The 25587-nt window shown below is 37.0% G+C and overlaps 1 protein-coding gene across 7 annotated transcripts in view; it reads right to left on the bottom strand.

Annotated features, from left to right (window-relative positions):
- PTPRA (protein tyrosine phosphatase receptor type A) overlaps positions 1-25587 on the bottom strand; it is a 167683-nt gene that overhangs the window by 67602 nt on the left and 74494 nt on the right. For all 7 annotated transcript variants that reach the window (XM_078148285.1, XM_078148284.1, XM_078148288.1 and 4 more), the window contains one exon: positions 8091-8160. In XM_078148285.1, coding sequence (XP_078004411.1) covers positions 8091-8138 — 48 coding nt within the window. In that variant the 5' untranslated portion in view covers positions 8139-8160. The remainder of the gene's footprint in view (positions 1-8090; positions 8161-25587) is intronic.

Genomic DNA, 25587 nt, shown 5'->3' with positions numbered 1-25587 from the left:
TGGCTACTGTGTGATTTGTAGTACCATTTATCCCTTCTTCCATCACGATCTCTGAAAAAAAGTGTACAAGGTCACACAGGACTAAACACCGTCATACATTTTTATTTATTTCACCAATTTCTATGACTGAAAAAATTCATTACCTGGTGACCAATCTTTCATTTCATTTCGATTCATAGCCCTCAGACAATAGAGAGCTTATCACCAGGCTTCTACTCAAGCTTTGGAGCTTGGTAGAACGTTTTAGAGCAGAGGTTTTTAACCTGAGCCTTGTGAGTTTGTTTTTAAAAATATTGTCGTGTATATAATTGGTTTCCTTTATATTTTATGACTTTAATAACATTATTCTGAGATGGCATCATGTACTTCACCAGACTGCCATAAGAGTCTATGATACAAAACCCTCTGTATTAGAGTCTATATTCTACTTGCGTGACCTTTGAGAAACCAGGGTCAACTATACACTATGATGAGGCATTAGAAAAGAACTAGAGTAGAAGAATTAAAACTAAATAAAATAAAACCCAAAACAATGAAAAGTTATATGGTGGTTATAAGCATGATGCAGCATGTTACCAATGACAACCTGTATTCAAGAAGAGAGTCATCACAGTGGAGAAAGAGCACAGAACAAAAGCATTTTCTTTGCTTATTTACTGTTGATTAATTCCTTTGGTTCTACCTTGTAAATACTAATGGCTTTACATAAGATCTTACTCTTGATTTTCTATAACTAATTGAAACAATATACAACATAACTCTCCATGCTTTTTGGCCCACTTCTGCTTCTGTAGTGGCTATAGCAAAGTGGCAGAAAATAAGGCAGAGAGTGTAAAGACTCACACAGTTTTTAAACCACCCATAACCATTAATTTAACTATCAGTACTATAAATATTAAATCCTTGTTTAATGACATACTACTGGAAGAAGTGAATCATGTCAGTGTTAATATTATTGATATAAGTGAAACCAGGAGACAATAGGAGCCATAGCTAAAGGAAAGGATGGCTCATGGATTCTCCTTGGAAGACCAATAAAAGATATGATGGAGTCGATTTTACTGTGCATCTAATGGCAAAAAGAAACATTATTTCATGGAATACTTGGTAATCTCAGGTTGTAGTGCTCATGATGTACATTTGCAAAAAGATCACCTTGAACATAACTAAATCTTAGGTACCCATATCTGCTGCAAAGGACAAAGAGGCAGAGAAGTTCTATGAAGAACTCAGTAAGACTTTCCAAATAAAATAAATATATATACTCAGTGACTTTGACGCAAAGATGGGTATAAGAGAGAATGGTGAAGTGTTGGAAACTATGGCTCAGGATTAAGAAACCAAAAGGGGCCAAAGGTTTATAGATACACAGAAGTCACACACACACACACACACACACACACACACACACACACTCTCTCTCTCTCTCTCTCTTCTCTCTCTCTCTCTCTGAATTATTTGTTCAAGAAGAATTAAGGGAGGGAGGTACTGAAAATGGTGAGCTCTCAATAGTATTGCAAACAATTAAACTGATTATATTTTAATGGCCAAGAAATAACTGGCTACTGATGTGGCAGTCATGTCCATATTACACATCTGAATACAGTTAGAGAATCAATTTGTTAAAGCAAGATCAAAATCAAATCAAATGATAAGAATAAAAACAATAAGATTCCATGGGGAGATGATTATGACTCAGAAAAGTAACTGTTGTTAGCACTAAATAAGTAATGTGTGTATGCATTTATATTTGATGTTTTCATAAATACATAGGTTTCTATAGAACACTCCAAGTTCAGAAAATATTGTATCTCATTAAAAGAAGGATGTTGTAAAACTTTTTCTTCACTGAAAATTACTGAATAATAATACTAATTACTGGCATTACTACTACTGAAAAAAGGTGACAGAGAAAATATCAATAACTATTGACATATATCTACTCTTGGAGAATCTCAAGGTGAACTGCCAAGTATTCAAACTCTACTGCAGAGAGCACAACTTCAATGGGCTGGCCATGTTGTTCAAATGCCAGTAATCTACAATGGCTGTCCAATACTTGTGACAGAACTCCACAACATTGCCAAAGGAGGTGCTTTTTTTTCCTTTCTCTAAATTCAAGTCAATTTGACAAGCATTTAAACAGTACCTACTATGTGCAAGCTATGCTTAGTGCTGGGAGCACAAAGACGAAAAATGAGACAGCCCCTTTCCTTAAAGGGGTTACAAGAGAATAGAATCCTTAAATAGGAAAACATGTTTCTGACAATTAAGTATCTTACTTATATCTAGTACATCTCCCTGAAAATCACAGTAAATTAAGGAAGGTACATGACAGTAGGAATCAGCACTGGAGGAATCTGCAAGTCAACTTCTGGCCTATGGGAACAAATCCAAATTTCAGGAGCACAAAATGAGAAAAGGCACAGGGCTATATGCAGAGGAAAAGAGTATAGGAATTTTTATCTTAGTATTTGGATCTAAATCCTAGCTCTGCCACTTACTCCCTGGGTGACCTTGGATAAGTCATTTAAATCTCTCTAGGCTTGAACTGTATCATCTGAGATTTCTCTATACTAGTGAAATCATGGGTCCAGCCCTATTCCTGTCCTTCCCTCCATTCACAGCAGTTTGTTTAGCCATTACCCATTTTATAGGCATGCAGTTCTCCCCTAGATTTTTGGCTACTACAAAAATATTCCATACTTGTAGAGCCTATATCAAATTGTATAGCCATCTTGGGGAGGGGGCAGGGGGAAAAATTTAGAACTCAAAATCTTACAAAAGTGAATGTTAAAAACTAAAAATAAATAAATTTTTAATTCTTATTTTTAATCTAAGAAACACCAAAGGAAAAAATTGTATTTCCATATACAAAGGAAAATAGAAAAAGAGGATCATATGTGAAACTGAGAGCCTCTACCATATAGTTTGCTTTTTAAAAAAATGTATAATAAATGTTACTTTCAAAGGAATCCTGTTTGTATATGCTTCCCTCTGAACTTCCTTCTGTTCTCTTTTGCGTATTTTTTTCTTGTTAATCTATTTATTTTTTAGTTTTCAACATTCACTTTCACAAGATTTTGAGTTCCAAATTTATTCCCCATCAGGTCCCTCCCCCTATGCCAAGACAGTGTACATTCTGAATACCCCTTCCCCTAATCTGCCCTCCCTTCTATCTTGCCCCCCCCTTCTCTTATGTCCTTCTCCTTCTATTTTCCTGTAGGGCACGATAGATTTCTATATCCCATTGCCTGTATATCTTTATTTCCCAGTTGCATGTGAAAATAATTTTTAACATTTGTTTTTAAAACTTTGGGTTCCAAATTTTCTCCCTTCTTCCCTTCCCATCCACCCTCATTGAGAAGGCAAGCAACTCGATATAGGTTATACATGTGTAGTCATACAAAACACTTCCATAGCAGCCATGTTGTGGAAAACTAACTATATTTCCCTTCATCCTATCCATCCCACATTTATTCTATTCTCTCTTTTGACCCTGTCCCTCCTCAGAAGTGTTTGTTTCTGATTACTCCCTCCCTCAATCTGCCCTCCCTTCTATTATCTCCCTGCTTTCTTATCCCCTTCCCCTCTATTTTCCTGTAGGGCAAGATAGATTTCCATCCCCAATTAAGTGTGTATGTCATTCTCTCCTTAAGCCAAATCCGATGAGAGTAAGATTCACTCATTCCCTCTTACCTTCCCCCACTTACCCTCCACTGTAAAAGCCTTTTCTTGTCTCTTTCATGTGAGATAATTTATCCCATTCTACCTTTCCCTTTCTCCTTCTCCTAGTATAATCCTCTCTCATCCCTTAATTTTATTCTCCAGATATCATCCCTTCATCTTCAACTCATCCTGTGCCATCTATCTATCTATCTATCTATCTATCTATCTATCTATCTATCTATCCATCCATATAATTTTTTCCCCTCCAACTACTATAATACTGACAAAGGTCTCATGAGTTACAAATATCATCTTTCCATGTAGGAATGTAAACAGTTCAACTTAAATAAGTCCCTTATGATTTCTCTTTCCTGTTTCCCATTTCATGCTTCTCTTGAGTCTTGTATTTGAAAGTCAAATTTTCTATTCAGCTCTGGTCTTTTCATCAAGAATACTTGCGGGGCAGCTAGGTTGCCCAGTGGATAGAGCACTGGCCCTGGATTCAGGAGGACCTGAGTTCAAATGCGGCCTCAGACACATAACACTTACTAGCTGTATGACCCTGGGTAAGTCACAACCCCATTGCCTAGCCAGAAAAAAAAATACAAAGAATGCTTGAAAGTCCTCTATTTCACCAAATATCCATTTTTCCCCTTGAAGGATTATACTAAGTTTTGCTGGGTAGGTGATTCTTGGTTGTAATCTTATCTCCTTTGCCATCCAGAATATCATATTCCAAGCCTTGCGGTCCCTTAATGCAGAAGCTGCTAAATCTTGTGTTATCCTGATTGTATTTCCACAGTACTTGAATTGTTTCTTTCTGGCTGCTTGCAATATTTTCTCCTTGACCTGGGAACTCTAGAATTTGGCTATAATATTCCTAGGAGTTTTCCTTTGGTGATCAGTGGATTCTTTCAATTTCTATTTTACCCTCTGGTTCTAAAATATCAGGGAAGTTTTCCTTGATAATTTCTTGAAAGATGATGTCTGGGCTCTTTTTTTGATCATGGCTTTCAGATAGTCCAATAATTTTAAAATTATCTCTCCTGAATCTTTTTCCAGTTGTTTTTCCAATGAGATATTTCACATTGTCTTCTATTTTTTCATTCTTTTGGTTTTGTTTTACAATGTCTTCATTTCTCATGAAGTCACTAGCTTCCATTTGCTCCATTCTAATGTTTAAGAAAGTATTTTCTTCAGTGAGCTTTTGGACTTCCTTTTCCATTTGGCCAACTCTGCTTTTTAACGGCATTCTTCTCCTCATTGGCTTTTTGGACCTTTTTTGTTATTTGGATTAGGCTATTTTTTAAGGTGTTATTTTCTTCAGTATTTTTTTGGGTCTCCTTTAGCAAGCTGTTGACTTGTTTTTCATGATTTTCTTGCATCACTCCCATTTCTCTCCCTGGCTTTTCCTCTACTTCTCTTACTTGCTTCTCAAAATCCTTTTTGAGTTCTCCCATGGCCTAGGACTGATTCATATTTTTCTTGGAGGCTTTGGATGTAGGAGCTTTGACTTTGTTGTTTTCTTCTGGTTGTATGTTTTGATCTTCTTTGTCACCAAAGAAAGATTCTATGGTATGGCTTGCCAATTAAGGTAGGGGTCTGCTTCCAGTGTGGAGGGTGTTGTCTCCCAATCTTTGGGGGTTTTGTGCAGCTGTCTTCAGAGGTACTTCTACGGACCTGTAAATTTTCAGTTCTTCCAAGGTGGAACAATCAAGAGCAAGGTGTTTACTCCCTTCCTGTGCTCTGGTCTATGAGTAACCACAAGCACTCTTTTCTGTCTTGTAACTGTCAGGAGGATTTTCTCTTCACCACCACTAGAAGCCCCACCGTGCCAGTGCTCCTCCTCTCCCCAGGATCGCCACCCAGAACTGTGACCCAGATCCAAGCATGGGCGAAGCAAGAGATTCCTGCCTCAGCACCAGCAAAGAGATCCCTGCAATCCCCCTCTGACCAGCCACTCAATACTCCCTCCGTCTGTGAGCTGAGAGGTCTGGAAGTAGCCGCAGCCCCACCGGGACTGGGACTGGAACTGAGCTTCTCTCTCACCACGGTCACAGACCTTTCTTACTGACTTTCCAAATTGTTTTTGGTGTTTGTGGGTTGAGAAGTCTAGAAACCACCATAGCTGCCCATGATTCAGTCCCCTGAGGCCTGGTCTTTGCCTGTGCGCCCATGCTGAGCTGCACTCTTCTACCAGCCCAGTGCAATAGACCTTTCCAATCAACCATTCAGGTTGTCTTAAGCTGGATATTTGTTTCACTCTGTCTTTTTGTGGGTTCTGCTGCTCTAGAATTTGTTTAGAGCCATTCTTTACATGTATTTGGAGGGGTCTGGGGGAGAGCTCAAGCAAGTCACTGCTTTTACTCTGCCATCTTGGCTCTGCCCCAATAAATAAATTTTAAAAAAAGAAAAGGGGAAAAAATGCTGCCATATTTTTTATATGCACGACTTTTCTTTCTGTCTTCTAACTCTATGGGGTATATGCTTAGTAATGACATTACTGGGTCTGCCAGGCCAGGTGCCACCATTAGGATGCAGCACTATTTAAAATTTCCCTCAAAATCTGCTTGAAGATGGCTGGCTATGCATCTCTCATTCACATGGCCAGGCTATAGTCTGGTTGCCAGACTGCAAGCCCAGCAAGCCGCTGCAATGCTCCAGTGTGTTCTTAATACATTTTTTCTACTTCAGGCTACTTACCACTGAACAGCTAATCCTAAACTTCGCTGTTCTCTCTCTTCCAAGAGAGTTGTGTTATAATAAATTATACATCAGTGTTGGGAGTTAATAACATTTCTGGAGCATACTACTGTGGATCTCAGCTTCTGATCATAGCTTTTTAGAGTTGGAAAGGAGTTCAGAAATTATCTAATCAAGTCCTCTTATTTTACAGATGGAGAAGCCAAGGCTAGTGATATTAAGTAACCAAGTCTCTAAGGTAATATGTAGCACAATTGAGATGTGATTACACTCCTGCTCTATCCTTACCTCAAACTGAGCATCATAGCTCCTGGAAGAGAAGCTATAAAAGAGGTTAATTTACTGCGAGCTATTTCTCTCTATTATCATCTTTTTTTTTTTGGCTAGGAAATGGGGTTAAGTGACTTGCCCAGGGTCACACAGCTAGTAAGTGTTATGTGTCTGAGGCTGGTTTTGAACTCAGGTCCCCCTGAATCCAGGGCCGGTGCTCTATCCACTGTGCCATCTAGCTGCCCCTATTATCATGTTTTAATTGCAATAGGAGCCACCATAGATTTCTAAGAAATGAAAAATTATAAAGAAAACACCACTTGAAGTTTCTCCTAAGAACAGTCTGTTGTGAAAGTCATTTATTAAATGATATCTAACAGAGAGATAGCCATCCTCTGAAGCGGCCAACTAACCAGGAACTGGAAAAGTAAATGCTTGGGAACAGTCTGGCTCAGGAAGGCTTTTCTCTCTTTGAACATCATTTCTGTTTTTTCAGATGGCTGCAACATGCCATCCTGGTACATGAAGCCTTACTTGTTCTGGCATTTACAAACAGCACAGGACAGAAGTTTTACTGAATCCTACACTCCAGATTAGGTAGGTGTAAGGCTAATGTAAATTATGAACCACTGATATTTGAAAATGTTTCAAGAATATAGAAACATGAAAAACTAGAACCTGAGTTCCATAGTCAAGTTCTTAATTACTTGGCATACCCACAGCATTTTGAAATCTCTCTAGCTATGGCAATAACATTTTAAAAATACCTTAGTAATTGAGGAAGGAGAAACTTATTTTTTCATTGTCTTTCATGTTGTGAAACTATATTCAAATATTATATTTTCCTGACAAAGTACTTTGTTCTGGGAAAATTTTAAAGCAAAACTGGGAAGTATTAAAAAGCTAATAATAAAAATTTAGTCCTCTGCCACTGCTCAGTGCTCTTTTAGGCTTCTCTCCATAGTTCCTGGCTGGACAATTTCACTGAATCTCAGAGTTATGCTGTCGGACTCTCATAGAAGAAAATGAAGATAAAAAAACTAAAACTAAAATTAATATGTATAGCATTACATAGTATTTCAAATTTTGCAAAGAACTTTACATAATACACATTACATATATGTATAAATACGCACACACAGTCAACTTTTAAAAGCTGACATTTAAATTGCATTTTAAGGTTTACAAATTTTTTTACGTATGTTATTTCATCTGATCCTCACAATAACCTCTTAGGGTCTGGTCTGACCCAAGTCACCTAGGCCCCAGAATACACTGAGGTAGATACTACATATATTATATTCTTATTTCATGAAGTCTTTTATATGTCTTAGTTATCAGAAGTAGAAATAAATGAGGTTTTTGCTTTGTTTGTAATGACATTAACTTGACTGACAAAACTACTTTTTCAAACTCCATTTTTAAAATAGGAAATACATTTCCCCTACCTTATTTATTAAAACAGCATCTTCCATCACTACCCATTGGGCTTCCATAAAGGTTTTCTAGCCACACCACCTGCAATCAATAAAACATCCTTTTAGAGATACAAAACAGTCTGAGTTAAAAGCACAAGTAAATTCTTTGGGTACTAAAAATTTCCATGTAATGTGGTCTGCTATCATGGTCTTTCTTAGGCATTCAGAGAACATTTAGAGTCTTAGAACAAACATTTCACTTTAATTTCATTAGAGATCGTGAGACCTTTTGGCAGATGCTAAATACCTAAATCTCTTTGCTCCTAAAATTTCTTTTAGAGCTTCAACATCATAAAGCATTCCTTCTTTACATCACTCTTGAACTGTTCTCCAGTATGGCCTACCCCAGAATCACAGAGCTAGAGGGGACATCTAGTCCAACCCACATCTGATCAGCAATCTCCTCTGTAACAAGTACTTACTTATTCTCCACCTAAAATCTAAAGAAATGAACATCTAGTGAGGCCACTCATTCCACTTCCGATTGACTACAATTTTTAAAAAGATTTTAAATTAAGCCAAAAAATCTCCTTTTCACTCATTTTCCCTAGTGAATATAGTGGAGGAAAGCAATAAATTTGGAGTTGTAGGACCTACATTAGAAAACCATCTCTGTCATTTGCTACATCTCTGACCTCAGGCATCTTTCTTTTTCTCTCTCTGGGCCTCCGTTTTCTCATCCATATGATGAGGGGCTAGAATAAATGACCTCTAAGTTTCCTTCCAGCTTAAAATCCTGTGAATTTATACTTCATACTACTAAATATCTAGGTTCTGCCCCTAAACATGTCTTCTTGGCAGGCTAAATGAATCCCACCCCATGTACAGAATGGGTCTTCTCTGAAGATAGAGAAACTGAGTGGTTGGCTTATAGAAGGTGTGGCAGCTCAGCCATGCAAGGAAAGCACAAGTCGGAGTACCCATGACCTAGAAAAATCAAGTATTTAGTTTTAAGGACAGCTTTTCCTATTATGTTTTTATAACAGGAAATTTCAAGGATCAGACTTTGTCTAGCTTTCCTCAGAAGGGAGAACTGGGAGCAATGCATGAGAGTTATCAGCTGGAATCCATGACATCTGAATTCTAATTCTAATTCTGTTGTTTACTCCCTGCATGATCTCAGAGAAATCAGTTAATATTTTTGGGCCTCAGTTTCCTCAACTGTAACATGAAGGGGGAGTTAGATTAGATCATCTCCAAGGTCCTTTGTAACTCTAAAATCCTGTGATCATTTAAGCTGCCTAGACAGATTTAGTAGCTCAGTGAAAGGAAAACCTTCCTAAAAACTGGAGTTGTCCAAAAGGGAAATGGGCTCGCTTAGAAGCAGCAGATTCCTCCTCTTTGGAAGCCTTCAAACAAAGACTAGATGATAAAGCGTTGCGTGTGTTGCACATTGCTCAGTCAACAAAGGCAAAGCTTTAAAGGTAAAGAAACAGTTTCCCTGACCCTTCCCAATTTATAATCAAACACTGGGGACAGATTTAGCCTCATCTAGTATTAACTCCCTACTTTTTCACATGAGAACCAAATAGGCAAATCAGACAGAATCTAGCTATTCCTATTTTGAGACAGATGCAATCTTTGGCAGCTCCTATTTAAAATGTAAATCAAAGGAAAAATTCATGTCAATTCAACAAACATCTATTAAGCACCTACTATACGGAATCCCTTTTTAGGCACTCAGAGAAATACAGTCCATGTAAGGCTCAGTCCTTACCCTCACTGAGACCACAGTCTAGTAAAAGGAAAAAATATAAAGACAACTGTTACATAAAATTAGACACAACAAGTGCATTAAAGGTCCTTTGCGTAGTCAGAAGGGGAAAAGTTTGTTTCTGGTAGGAATGTCAGTAAAGGCTTCAAAGAGAAGTGAGTGGCATTTCGAGTGGCCTTTAAAGAACGGGTAGGAATTCAACAAGTGAAAGGAGACAGAGTGTCTAGCGCACACACCCCAGGTCTCACCCGTTCGGTGCATTCATTTACTCTGCTTGCTGGTTTGGAACACAGGCACACTTGGTCCCACTTTGGCATATATGACCTGAAGTAGACTTAGGCTATGAGAAGAGGAAGATGAGATAAGCTGGAAAAGACAGCATGGCACCAGGTGGTGGAGGACCTTTAATACAAGATTTGGGAGATCTGAATGTGTCTGTCAACAGCTTGACACAGGAGTCAGGGGGTACAGAAAAAGACAGAACCAGGTGCTGAATTCATTTTGATTTGGGCCCTGAGAGACAAATGCAACAAGCTTCTGAACAGGGTAATGAAGACAGATCAAGTGAACCTTAAAGGAGGAGAGATGGCTGAATGGCGGCAGTAGAAGGTAGGTCTGAAAGTGCCCTTGAGAAGCAAATAGGCTCCCTTCTCTTTCTTTTGGTATTATATGTTTATGGAAGTAAGAGCAAGTACAGGTAATCCTGAGAAATAGCCAGCAATGCCGTGTTTTCTATGAATGTAAGGAGTGCCAGTTTTCTATGAATGTAAGAAGCTGGGAAAAGTGAAAGAAGTATAAGATGAAGTCTTAGGTGAAGGAAGTTTGCTAATTATAGAATGAGGGTGGGTGGGAAGGATGTGGGGTGACAATATTTAAATTACTAATACCTCTTTAATTGTTTTTAAGAGGAAAGTAATTTATAAAGCTTGTTTGGAAAGTAATTTATAAAGCTTGTTTAATTTTCATGCAACAGAGTGTATCCTGACATGTCCCAGATAGCCAGCTGCTTCTCCTTATGGTTTCTGTTTGTGAAATATGCACCATTTGCTTCTCATTAGTGCCTCAGTAACTGATTAGGATTAAATCTTTGGTTAGAATTTATTGATGAGTAGATTTCTAAAATAATCAGAACTGATCGCCTTCTTTCCCCCATTTGAAAGAATATATTACCAGTTATGGTTTGGGGCAATATGATGTCTACTTCTCATTTTCCCTGCAGAAGCTATTGTTCTTTCTGTCATTTGCTTTTCTTTGTTTCATCCTCTTTTTTTTTTTTTAAACCTGGAATCCACTCTTTTTAACCTCCTAATATAACCTCCTGGCTTTCTCATGATCTATCCATGCATGTTTATCATCTTTTCTCTTTTGAGAGGCTCCTTTCTCCCTTCAGTAATCTCTCAAATCTTATTGCAAAAGTAAACCTCAAATGAGCAAAGCATATACTACCTACTTTGTCAAGTAGAAATGTCAGGAAATCATTAAGAACTTAATGACCGGATCTGGTTCCCTGTCTTTTGTATTTGACAAAATATGGTGTAGGTTACTCAATCTATTTTGCCCATCTTAGAAGGAGATCTCCAGGAACACAAGAAATTCCACTTTCCTTGGTTTCACGTTTTCTATAACCAAGCCCTTCTACAGGTCATATGTGAAGCAATTGCTCAACTGGAGCAGGAGAAGAACAAGTAGAACCCATATACTAGACAGTGGGAGTGGGCAGAGAAGCAGAAAATAGAATGTAAATCCTCCAATCAGACATGGGGAAGAGTACTGGGTAGTATTCTGGAAAGTCAGAGCTGGGGGATAGACCTCTGTTCCTCTCTGGGTCCTTACTCCCTCATCTCTCAAGTGAAGAGAGACTGAACTAATCTCCAAGGTCAACCTTTCTGTGAAATCCCTGCCAGGAATTTTGTGTCAGGTTTGTGCTGTGTCACACAGCACAGTGTGAAAGTTCATCAGGAGAGGACAGTATTTTCTTATTGATGTGAGAACTCTGAAGCCTCTGACACTGTTGATCACCTTCTTCTGGATACTAACTTTCTCCAGGTTTTTTTGTGACACAGCTCTATGCTACTTCTCTTTCTACTTGTCTGAACACTCCTCAGTCTCTGGCTGGAGATCTTTAAAGGCAGTGAGGTGGCACAGTAAATAGAGTGCTGGATCTGGAGTCAGGAAGATGGGAGTTCAAATTCAGCCACAGACTTTCACTTAACCTGTTTTCTTCAGTTTCCTCATCTGTAAAATGGGGATAATAGTACCATTTACCTCCCAGGATGGTTGTGAGAATAAAATGAGATAATATGAGTAAAGTGATTTGCAAACCTTAATGTACTTTGTAAACGCTAGCTGCTATTACTGTTGTTTTCCATGTCACTAATCTTCAGCTGTGAGGCATCATAGCACAGTTGAAAAAGTGTTGGACTTGGAGTCAAGAAAGACCTGGGTTCAAATCCCACCTCTGACACTTACTAGCTATGTGACCCTAAATAAGTTGCTTAGCCTCATTTTCCTCATCTGTAAAATGGGGATAATAACACCAGTCATATTTACTCCACAGAATACTTGGCTACACATTATATTTTTTGGGGGGGGTGTTGGGCAATGGGAGTTAAGTGACTTGCCCAGGGTCACATAGCTAGTAAGTGTTATGTGTCTGAGGCCAGATCTGAACTCAGGTCCTCCTGAATCCAGGGCCAGTGCTCTATCCACTGTGCCACCTAGCTGCCCCTACACATTATATTTAGGGCAGCTAGGTGGCATTGTAGATAGAGTGCCAGGCGTGGGGTCAGGAAAAGTCATCTTCCTGAGTTCAAATCTGGCTTCAGACACTCACTAGCTGTGTTGACCCTGGACAAGCTGCTTCACCCTGTTTGCCTCAGTGTCCTCATCAAATGAGTTGGAGAAGGAAATGGCAAACCACTTTAGTATCTTTGCCAAGAAAACTCCAAATGGGGTCATGAAGAATCAAACACAACTGAAAACAACTGAACAATAATATACCCCATTAATATGTGAGCTCCTTAACAACAAACTATTTCTTTTACTTTCTTTGTATTCATAGTCTTTACCACATTACCTGGCACGTAATTAAGCGACTAACAAATGTTCGCTAACTGACTGAATATGAAGTAACTTAAATTCTGAGCGTCCTTTTGCCCATTTTTATTTCATATTTTACTTATAGATTTTACGATGAAACCTCCATCTTTTCTCATTTGCAGGATCACCATAGAAGAGTCGGCACATTGCCAGGGTGTGAGTATTTCTTATGCTTTAGTATGGTGTAAATAAGTAATCCTTCATTTCTATCATCCCCAGAGGGCTGAGGTACAATGCAAACACAGCTTCACTGTTGGTATGCTGTATAAATTGACATTATAACTGTGCTGAGTTTGTATAGGTATTAGTGAGCTTTATTGTCTTTACTTCAAATTTCCTTACTTGATCCTGTAGCACTGGAGAATTTTGAACCATATAAACAATAGCTATTGACTAACAGCAAAATGGAACAGGAAACCTTGGACCAAATCTGAGCCCCACACAACAATGTGCCACAAAATACTCATGTTTCTTTTGTAAAGAATTTGCTCACAGTCCAGGCATAAGTCCTTTCATTAAATACTGTACTATAAGGTCTTGAAAATAATTTGTTTGTAGAAAAGTTAGAAGTAGGTATAATTGGATTCCTATTCAGAAATTTGCAAAGAAAGTGGGATTTTATTAATCTAATCAATCTACCAGCCTTTACTAAACACCTACGGTGTTTTAGGAGCAAGAGACACAAATATGAGGAATTAAAAAACCTTATTCACAAGGAGCTTATATTCTAATGGGAGAGACACTATGTTAGTATGTAAAGTATATAAATATAAGCCCATATACTTTAGAGTTACATTCTTTATATCAGCATATAAAGAATAAATATAAAAGGGGCACCTAGGTGGCACAGTGGATAGAGCACCAGCCCTGGAGTCAGGAGGACCTGAGTTCAAATCCAGCCTCAGACATATAACACTCACTAGCTGTGTGACTCTGGGCAAGTCACTTAAACCCAACTGCCTCACCAATAAATAAATAAATACAAAGAAAATAAATGCAAAGTTTTAGCAGTAGTTACTACCTTGCTGCACCTTCCCTTTGACTCAGCCACATATAGGAATGTTATACCCTTTATTTCACCATCACCTGTAACTGTTATACTTCCATGATCTAGAATTTTGAAATCCTTCTCTTGGATCACAGCTTCTAACCATCCAGCTCACGTTCTGCCTCATTCCTCACAAAAGTCAGGTCTTCTGGTTGGTCACTCTACCTTTCCCTGTTTTCTCGGGATATTAGCCCTATTCTGGCCTTACTTTCCACCCTTTGCAATCTTGTCCCCAAGATTGACAAGACCAACTATATACGTTGCCATATATCAAGTCTCTTGCCTTTTTCTATCAACAAACCAACAAGCAGTGCTAGGCACTAAGCTAGGCACTGGGAACACATACATATAAATGAAACAGTTCCTGTCCTCAAAGAACCTACATTCTATTGGAGGGAGAGATGTACACATGTAAATATATACAAGATAAAAGCAAGGTAATGAGGTAGCAACTGAGGAGATCAAGAAAGGCCTCATGTTAGAGGTAGCATTCGAGCTCTGAAGAAAAATAGGGACTCTAAGAAGTGGAGGTGAGGAAGGAGTCTATTCAGGCATGGGGATCAGATGTGTGTGACAAGGAAAAAGGAAGATTACAATGAGGTCAGTTTGGCTTTAACATAGAGTGTACATAAAAGGGAATAATGTAGAATAACTTTGAAAAGGTAGAAGGGCTTCAAATTCCTGAGCAGTTTATAATCAATTTAGAGGTAATAAGAAGACATTGGGTTTATCAAGGAGAGGGGAAAAAATGGCCAGAACACTGCCTTAGATATATTTGGATCTGATGAGAAAACTAAATAGCAGTCTATCAGAAATTGGGTTTAAGCCAGTACTTTACAACATATACCATAATAAATACAAAATGGATACATGATAACAATAATAATGAAGTTATATGTTGCTTGTATAAGGCTTATATATAAGGCTTGTAAAGCCATGTATATATATGTACACATATATACATATACAGACATATGGCATGTATAAGGCTTGTAAAGCACTTTACAAATATTACTTCATTGGAAGCAAATACTCTTGATATCCTCATTTTATAGATAAGGAAACCGAGGCAGACAGAGGTTAAGTGCCTTGTCTAAGGTCACAGAGCTAGAGGTGTCTAAGACCAGATTTGAACTAAGGTCTTCCTAACTTCAGGTCCAACATTCTACTTACTGTGTGATCTACCTGCCTCTACATACAGATCATGCCATAAACAAGTTAGAAAAGGATAAGATAAAGTAATTTTTAGTTATGTCCAGGGGGGTAAATTCTTAACCAAACAAAGGATAGAGGAAATTACAAACAATAATTTAAATAACATGAAAATGAAAAGGTTTAACAACACAAAATTAATACAGCAAGAATAAAAGGGCAAGCAATAGATTAGAAAAAAATCTTCATGTGAAATATCAATGAAAAGGATCTAATATCCAAGATTCATAAACAACTAACCAAAAAAATACATAAGAACAAAAGCCATTCCCCAATGGATAAGTAATCAAAGGATATGAATAAATAGTTTTTAAAGATTTGTAAACTACTAGCAATCATATGAAATAATGTTCCAAATTACTAATAATATGAGAAATGCAAATTAAAACAACCCTGAAATTTCATCCCACACCTTATAAATTGACAAAGATAACAAAAGATGAGAATGGTCAGTGTTGGAGGGGTTATAGAAAATTGGTCACACTAATATACTGTTAGAACTGTGAACTGGTCTAACCATGTACTGGAAAGCAATTTTGACCAAAAAGGTCAATGAACTTTACACATTCTTTGATCCAGTCATACCACTGTTATACAATACATACTCCTAAAGAAAAAGACAAAAAGGATTCCTGTGTACAAAAATATTTGTAGAAGCACTTTTTGCTGTAGCAAAGAAATGAAAACACCATGGATGGCCTTAAATCGAGAGAAAACAGAAGAAAATATGTGAATGTAATGGTATATTTTTGCATTATAAAAAATGATGAGCATAACTGATTCAGAAAAAACTGGGGAAGACTTGAATGAACTGATACAGAGTGAAATGATGCAGAGTGAAATGTAAAGGAAAACTATGAAAGACTTCAGAGACACATTAAGGACTCCACAAAGCCTAAAGGAAAGGAGACTAGAGTCTAGCAGAGGCCAGTTCTATCCTCCCAGAAGTCACTTGAGGACAGAGACCAAGGGAATTTTTCAGCATGAAAGGAAGCTGAAAAACCTTTGAGACCTAGCTGAGAGGAGGATGGGGGGAAGACAGCTAGCAAAGGAGGAAGAGTCAGAAAATGAGTGATAAGAGAATATAAGGAAAATAGGCTGAAGTTACCAAAGATCTCAGAAGTAGGAAAACTCAACTTAAAATCTTGAGCACAAGCAGATAAACCAAAAGAAATATTAAAAACAGAAAAGAATATGGCCTCCAGATCAGCTAAATGAGCCCAAAGATCTCTAAATAATGATAATAATAATATAACTAACATTTATATAGTATCTACTATGTGTTAGGCACTGAGTTAAGTGCTTTACAGTTATGATCTCATTTGATCCTCACAACAACCCTGGGAGGGAGGGAGATGAGGAAAATGAGGCAAAAAGACATTGAGTGACTTGCCGAAGGTCACATAGCTAGCAAGTGTCTAAAAAAGGATTTGAACTTAGGTCTACCGGACCAGGCCTGGTACTCTAACCACTGCACCACCTAGCAAGTGATATGCAAACACAAATACATAGATGCAAATACACAGAAAGATAATCTGGAAGAGAAGCAAAAAGCAATAATGTTAAAAGAAAACATGACCTCTACACAAGCAAAACATAATGACCTTGAAAAAAGGATGCATAAAGACAACATAAGGATTTTAGGGTTCCCAGAAGGGCACAAGTCAAAAACCTGAACAGCATAATGCAAAAAATAATACAAGAAAACTGCTCAGAACTTCTAAACACAGAAAACAAACATCAATCAAAAGGATCCACAGATCACTTCCAGAGGGGAAAAAAACCCTATATTGCAAACTCCAAAAATGCATAATGATTAATGTTAGTAATTCCAACAACAAATAACAAATTCTGCTAGCAACCAGGAGAAAGATCTTCAAAGGAAAGGAAATTTGAATAATACAAGACTATTCTACACCCACCAGAAACCAGGAGTGAATGGAATATGTTCAGAAGAGCATATTTTTCTCAGGGGTTTTGGTTTGTTTTTTTTTGGTCTGTGTTTTCTTTCACAACATGACTAGTATAGAAATATATTTTGATACCTGCACATGTAAACCTATATCAAACTGCTTACATCTCAGGGAGAAGAGTAGAGAGGGAGGGAGAGAATTTTTAAATTTTTAAAAAATTTTTAAAAAATCTTTAAAAAGTGAATGTTAAAAATGTTTTTATATGTAACTGGGAAAACTAAAATATTATTAAAATGAATAAATAAAAGGGGAATTTAAATGGAGCAGACTTGAAATACCATAGACTAAACCTTGTAACACCTTGTCTGCAGATGAATCAATGTTTTGTGTGGGACTACACTGAAGAATGAGAAGGCGCATAAAAAGGAAAAAGGAAGGAAGAAGTAAAAGGATGATATGTGATATACACTAATCAAGTCAATAATAAACAATGAAGGGAAAATAACATCTGCGGTTTCACAAAAATAAGAGAACCTTCAGAAGAATGAGTGAGGTAGCAAAGGAAGGAATTTAAATAGGGGGAAAGAAGGGGAGGAATCTCAATTTAATGGTAGCAGGAAGGGGTCTCATTTAGTAGTTCCCTATGGGAAGGGAAAGATATTCTGTAATGGGAAATAGGGACTTCACAATGGGTATGATCTACAGTACTTAGAAAGACCACTAACTCTGAGAGAGTGTTGTGCTTCCATGAACACTAACTTTCCTCAGAAGAATAACAGCTCCGGTTGGGGGTGGGGGTGGGGGGCAGGAGAGGAAGGAGGTTGAAGGGAAGAGAACCCATAAGAAAAGTGTTGATTTAAAGAAGATTAAGCCCCATCCCCACCACCACCACCAAAAAACCCGAAGGGACAAACTACTGTCTTTATAAAGGAAGTGGAGCTTTAAAAATTCTAATTCCGAAAAAAAAGAGGCAAATGGAGGAAAATATACATCAACTCTCATAACTTTAAATGTGAATGGAATGAACTATCAAGAAAATAAAGAAGAGGGACAGACTGGATAAGAAAACAAAACCTCTGCAATCTGTTGCTGACAAGAAATATCTAAAAAGCAAAGACAAACAGAATAAAATGTGTGACTGGACTAAAATTTACTATGCACCAGGTGAATCTTAAAAAGTAGGAGTTGGAATAATGTTATTAGACAACGCAAAACAAAAATTAACAGCATAAAGAGATAAACACAGAACTATATAACACTGAAAGGAATCATAGGCAACAAATCAATATCAATATTAAACTTACATACTCCAAATGCCTTAGCATCTAAATTCATAAAGGAAAAATTAAATGAGTTACAAAAAGATATATATGATAATACAATAATAGCAGGAAACTTTAATGTTCCTTCAGTCTGGGACAAATCTAACAAAAGACAAACAAGAAAAAATACAGAATTGAAGAAACTGCTGGAGAAACTGGAGCTAAAAGTCTTCTAAATGGGACTGCTAAATAATATACATATTTTTCAGCACTATATGGAATTTTTATAAAAATTGGCCATGTCTTAGAGCACAAACATTGCAAATAATGGAAAAAGGTAGAAACAGTGAATACATATTTTATAGACCATAACGGGTAGTATAAACTGATGTAGAGTGATGTGGGCAGAACCAGGGAACAATTTATAAAAGAACTCTGATCATTGCAATGAGCTTAGATGAAGCATGTCACCCATCTCCTAACAGAAATGTCATAAGGTACAGAAGCAGCTAGGTGGCACAATGGATAGAGTTAGGAAGACTCATTTTTTTGAGTTCATATCTGGCCTCAGACATTTACTAGTTGTGTGATAAGCAAGTCATTTAACTCTCTTTGCCTCAGTTCCTCATCTGTAAAGTGAGCTGGAGAAGGAAATGGCAAACCACACTAGTATCTTTGCCAAAAAACAAAACAAGACAAAAAAACCCCTAAGAGTTGGATACAATGGAAACAACTGAATGACAATGGCAACAACACAGAGGCATACATTTTTGCACATGGTCAGTGTGGATCCATTTTGCTTGATAATGTATGTTTGTTACAAAGGTTTGGATTTTTTAAACTTTCTTTAAAATTCCACTCAGTTAATGGGGGGGGAGGGATGAAAAAGATGAGCCATAATAAAGGGAAAAAAAGAGGGCAATTGAAACATTTTGTAAAGTGCACATAAAGAAATTCAGAATGAAGTAGAAAAGCAAGAGTTTTGATTGTAGCATGTAGAATTTATTGTATACTTTAAAAAACAGCAACCAGCGAAATGAAGTCACCATTTCATATAGAATCTTCTTTTTGTATTCTGTTGTATATATAGAAATTCCCCCCAACACACACTCATTGATGTTTAAGTTCAAAATTAAAAATAAAAGTAGTGATCATGAAGCATGCCTCCCACCTCTTGGAAGAGAGCTGATGAATTAGAGGTAGATACAATTTCAGACCTGGTCAACATGTTTATGTGTTTTGCTTGAGTTTACTTAATATAAGAGAAAACATTTGTTGGTTGAGGAAGGGGGTAAGGTGAATTACTGGATAGTAATAAAGATATTTAACACATTTTAAAGAAAAGGGTATCAATAAAACATGTTTTAAAATATACAAACAAAACAAAAAAGTTTCAAAGGGAACAAAGAGCAATTTTATTACTACCTCATTAAATTTAACATAAACACTGAAAACAAACTATAGCTTCAAGAAATTTATGATTTCATATATAATTCCCTCTTGCTCTGTCTATTGAAATACTTTTTTGCTAGTTGAAGATTGCTAAGTTCATAATAAAAGTAATTTTTTTTAAATGAAGGATGACCTGGTTTCAAGACCCTCATGATCCTTACTGTCCACATTTGAATATACTTCAGCTTTTCTCAGTGTCTTTCCTAAAATGTGGTACCCAGAACTGAACACAAATATTCCAGACATGATAGAAACAGGGCAAAATACAGTAAGATTATCTCTCCTTCGTCTCTTTAGACTATGTTCTCATTAATGTAAGTTCACATTACACAAAACAATCTGGTGCTGGCTGAGAAACAGAGTTGTGGATCAGTGGAATAGATTAGGTACACAATATGCAATAGTAAATGACCATAGTAACGTAGTATTTGACAAACCCAAACATACAATATTTTGGGGAAAGAAATCACTATCTGACAAAAATTGCTGAGAAAACTGGAAAGCAGTTATTCTGGAACTAGATATAGACCAACATCTCATACTATATACTGAGATAAGGACAAAACTGGTACATGATTTAGACATAAAGGGTGATATCATAAGCAGATTCGGGGGAGCACAGAATATTTTACCTGTCAGGTTTATGGATAAGGTAAGAATTTATGACCAAGTGAGATAGAGAGCATTATGAGATGTAAAATGGATAATTTTGATAACTTCAAATTAAAAAGGTTTGCATAAACAAAACCAATGCAGCCAAGATTAGAAGGAAAGCAGGAAACTGGGGAAAAAATATTACAACAAGTTTCTCTGACTTTACTTCTCAGATATATAGAGAACTGTCAAATTTATAAGAATATAAGTCATTCCCCAATTGATAACTGATCAAAGGAGATGAACAGGAAGTTTTCAGAAGAAGAAATCAAAGCTATTTGTAATCATACGAAAAAATGGTCTAAATTAATTAGAGAAATGCAAATTAAAACAACTCTGAGGTACTATCTCACATCTATCAGATTGGCTAATATGACAGAAAAGGAAAATGTCAGATGTTAAAGGGGATGTGAAAAAAAAATAGGGGCACTACCGTACAGTTGGTAGGATTATGAACTGATCTAAACCATTTGAGAGCAATTTGGAACTATGCCCAAAGGACTATCAAACTGCATATCCTTTGACCCAGCAATATCACTACTAGGTTTGTACCCCAAAAAGGTTATAAAAAAAAGGTAGGGAAAGGATCTATAGGTACAAAAATATTTATAGTAGCTCTGTTTGTGGAGGCAAAGATTTGGAAATTGAGGGGATGGCCATCAACCTGGTGAATGACTGAACAAGTTGTAGTATATGATTGCGATGGAATACTATTATGCTATGAGAAAGGATGAACAGGATGCTTTCAGAAAAATCTGTGAAGACTTACATGAACTGATGTAAAGTGAAATAAGCAGAAGCAGGAGAACTGTACACAGTATATAGTACAATGACCAAATGTGAATGACTTCATTATTCTCAGCAATACAATGATCCAAGACAATTCTGATGGATATATGATGAAAAATGCTATCCACTTCCAGAGAAAGAATTGATGGAGCTTGAATGCAGATGGAAGCATGCTTTTTTAACTTTATTGGGTTTTTTTGGTCTGCTTTTTCTTTTGCAACATCACTAACATGGAAATGTTTTACATGACTGTACACGTATAATCTAAATCAAATTGCTTGCCTTCTCAAGAAGAGGGGAGGGGGCAGAGGGAAGAAAAGAATTTGAAACTCAAAATTTTTAAAAACAAATGTTAAATTTTTATGTACATGTAATTGAAAAAAATAAATTTAAAAATAGAGTTGTCAAAAGGAAAAAAAAAGCCAAGCTCACAGACCCCCAAGTCAAAAACTTTTGGGACAGAATAGGTAAAGCATTTATTAAGTATTTTTATTATGTGCCAGTCATTGTGCTAAGCACTAGAGATACAAATATAAGCAAGACAGTCACTGTCTGAAAGGAACTTACTACATTCTAATAACGATAAAAACACATTAAAGGAAACCAGAAAGGGGGAGTAGTGTATACATGTAGGGGCTGCATAGTTTGGAAATGGTGCCTCAGAAATATGTGGATGTCTCATTATGGACATGCTAAGGCAAAAGTTCACCTATCAGAGCCCAGAGTAGATCCATAGACAGAGTCTAATGTTGGGGGTTAGGGACAGGAGGGGTAGGAGAGGGTGCAGAAAGGAGATAAATATAATGAGTTGATATATACAGATTGTATGGTTTGGAAGACTTTGTATCCTTAGAACTACAGTAAGTCCTCTGTTACCCTCAGCCACATCACTCCAGGAAGACATGGTTCAAGTCCTACTTCTATATAAGCTTTTTAACCTCACAGTATCCCCAGCAACTCTGATATGAGCAATTGCAGAATAGCTGCTTTTCTATGTTGAATAAAGGGAGTTTCCTGAACAGAGAGCTCCTTAAAGTAATGAAGTACTATATCCAGCCTGATGACGGTGGTGATGATGATAATGATAATAATAATAATAATAATAATAATAATAATAATAATAAATAATACCTAAAGATGTCCAGCCCAAAGTTGAGGCCTTCAAATTTCAAAAAAGTCATAGGGTTGCCTGTCCTTCCAGCAGGTACAATAAAATCTTTATTATCACCTGATAGTGTAGGTCAGGGAAGCTTAGCTAAGAATTACATTGAATCTATGTCTCTATCAATTTCCAAGAAATGCTTTCTGACATTAAGGTTTATAATACATATGGGTAAAAAAGGAATTTTGTCTAGATTCAGCTTACTGGTTAAAAGCAAAATGAAATGTATATTTTTTATCATCAAGTGCTTTTAATTGCCTTACTGTTTCTCAAGATTTTTCTAGCTTGTCATACTTCTATTTAAAGGCAAACTTAAGTCGTTGACACTTCCTGCCTAACTGAAAACTGTCAATGTTCTTATTCCTGTTTTTTTAAACCTGTCAGAAGTTTACAAGGACATTTTATTTCTCCCTTAGAAGTCTATTTGATCTTGATCAGGTCTTTTCTAACGTATGTTGGCCTCTGCAGAGGATGGTCCAGCTGTCATTGTAGACTTATTGTTAGAAGGGTGATAAAAATATAGACTTAGATCTCTGCCACTCACTCTCTGTGTGACTTTGCAAAGGCCACTCAACCTCTCTGGACCTATTTCTTCATCTAGAAATTGAGGTGTTGGACTTGAAGACTACTGAGATATCTCTTTCAGTCCTAAATCTGTGGACTAGGATCCAATATAATTATACTTCCCTTACAAAGTCTTCTACAGTATAAAACCAGGTTGTTATAGTGAGGTATTAAAAGTATTGCTTTGGTTATTGTTTTCTAAAAGGAATATTACTCCCAATCCTAGATAATTAAAGGCCCAAGAAGACAGATGTGACACTTCTGAGTGAAAATTACTTAGGTCCTGGAATTGCTCTAAGGTCTTCTTTCAAGGAAGACACCCTGCTTCCTGACAGTCTAAAAGAACCTCAAACAATAAGGGTCAGACCAAGACCAGCTGAAGTCTCAGGCCAACCATAGAGGACTATCCTGCTTGCCAAGCTAAATCAGGGGTCTTAGAAATCTGTTTGTGAAGGCATCTTCTCACCACTCATGTTGCTGTTTACTGTACACCTTCACTACCTTTGGAGGGATTCAAGATCAAAGTCATAGTCTAATTGGACTGAAAGGCGAAACCAATAGGGTAAAAAAAAGTGTCAATTTGTTTAGAAACATCTGGCCAATCTGGGGATTCTGCAAGAAAATAGCTATTTTCCTTTGTCCCTCAACCAAAGAGGCACCCTTCTAGTGTGAAAAAACAGATCCTTTCAGATATAGAAGGAGTTATACCTGGGAGATTTTTTTTTTGTCTCTTGGCATTTCTATAAGAATTCTAAAAATTAAAACCCTTTATGTAGGTGTAAAGTTAAATTTTTAATGAAAAACAAACACCAGACATATGCCATAGTGAAAACAATTTACAGTATTTGTACACCTAAATTCAAATTTCCCTCTGAAAATCAAATGCAGGTGGTTATAGTTCATACCTAAGAAACTTAGCTGAAGCACTGTTAGGAACCACTCTTCTCAGAACTAACCCCCAAGCTTTAAACAAGAGACTCCCCAGCCAGTAACTGCAAAAAAGAGTCATTCAAGCAGAGGAAAGCCTACTGGGGTAGTTTTCTGAACATCTTGCTAGTCTTGACTTTTGGTTCAAAGGAAATGATTTAAATACTCAGTAAAATGGAGGCAGGGGAGTAGGGGACTATTTTTCAACTGTCCACGGATATAAGGAAAGTTATTTACACCTTAAGATTCTTTAACAGCTACTTTAAATCTGGACTAAATTAAAGTTTTATTTTCAAAGCAAACTTACAATAACTATATGAAAATCATTTTTCTCTTTGGAGAACAATGTGGAACTATGCCCAAAGGGCTACAAAAATGTGCATACCCTTTGACCCAGCAATAGCACTTCTAGGGCTATATCCCAAAGAGATCATACAAATGGGAAAAGGACCCACACGTACAAAAATATTCATAGCAGCTCTTTTTGTGGTGGCAAAGAATTGGAAATTGAGAGGATGCCCATCAACTGGGGAATGGCTGAGCAAGTTGTGGTATATGAATGTAATGGAATACTATTGTGCTATAAGGAATGATGAACAGGTTGACTTCTGAAAAACCTGGAAAGACTTATACTGTCTGATTCTGAGTGAAGTGAGCAGAACCAAGAGAACTTTGTACACAGTGACAGCCACATTGTACAATGACTAATATTGATAAACTTGACCCTTCTCAGCATTACAAGGATCTAAGACATCTCCAGAGGACTCGTGATGGAAAATGCTATCCACATCCAAATAAAGAACTGTGGAAGTTAAATCGCTATCTTTTTTTTCTCTTCTGTTGAGTTTTGTTTCCTCTTTCTGATGGTTCCTCCTATTGGTTTTACTTTTTACTTACAACTTCACTAATGTGAAAATATGTTTAATAGGAATGTAAATGTATAGCCTGTATCAGATTGTGTGCCGTCTTGGGGAAGGTGGTGGGGAGGAAGGGGGAGAAAAATTTTAAACTCAAAAGCATATGGAAGTGATTGTTGATAAATCAAAATAAATTAATAAAAAATTTTTTTAAAATCATTTTTCTCTTCTAAGGAATGAAGAAGTTACAAAGACACAGTTGTATTTTGAATCTAGAACCTAGGAGCCTCCAGATATTACAGTCCTAGTGGCTCGGTCCCTTGGTGCCATGCTTGCCCCAGAAGTCTTGTTAAAAACCCTAGGGGTACAGCATGTTTTTGGGGTGAATACTTTAGAAAAGCAAGGAAAACAGGCAATGAGTAACGGGATTCAAGACTTTCTGTCCTTAATAGCATCCAGTAACTCATCAGTAGATGCTCTATGAACTCTTGGTTAAGGAGTAGGAAAAAAATACTGAAAGTTTCACTTGCAGACTTAACTTGGCTACATTTTTAAAGATTTGTTTAAACAGTCCTTGAATAAACTAATCTTTCCTGCAACTCTCTCTAGATAGCTCATTCCTCAACAGGGCTTCTCAATGGTCATTCTGAACTTCTTTCTATTTGCCAAGGCTGCTCCAGAGGCAAAGGAGATTGAGCTCCAGCATCATAGGGTGAGCAGCATAGATTTTTCAGGCCCTGCAGCAAAGAAAAAAACAGAAGTTGCTAGTGCCTGCTTCAAGGAATGCTAAGAAATCAGAATGACCTCTTCTTTT

This window comes from Phascolarctos cinereus, unplaced genomic scaffold (genome assembly GCF_003287225.1).
Source record: "Phascolarctos cinereus isolate Bilbo 61053 unplaced genomic scaffold, phaCin_HiC Scaffold_9;HRSCAF=440, whole genome shotgun sequence".
Classification (NCBI taxonomy): domain Eukaryota; kingdom Metazoa; phylum Chordata; class Mammalia; order Diprotodontia; family Phascolarctidae; genus Phascolarctos; species Phascolarctos cinereus.
The sequence above is the reverse complement of the archived record's forward strand: the minus strand, read 5'-3'. Positions and strand labels throughout refer to the sequence as shown.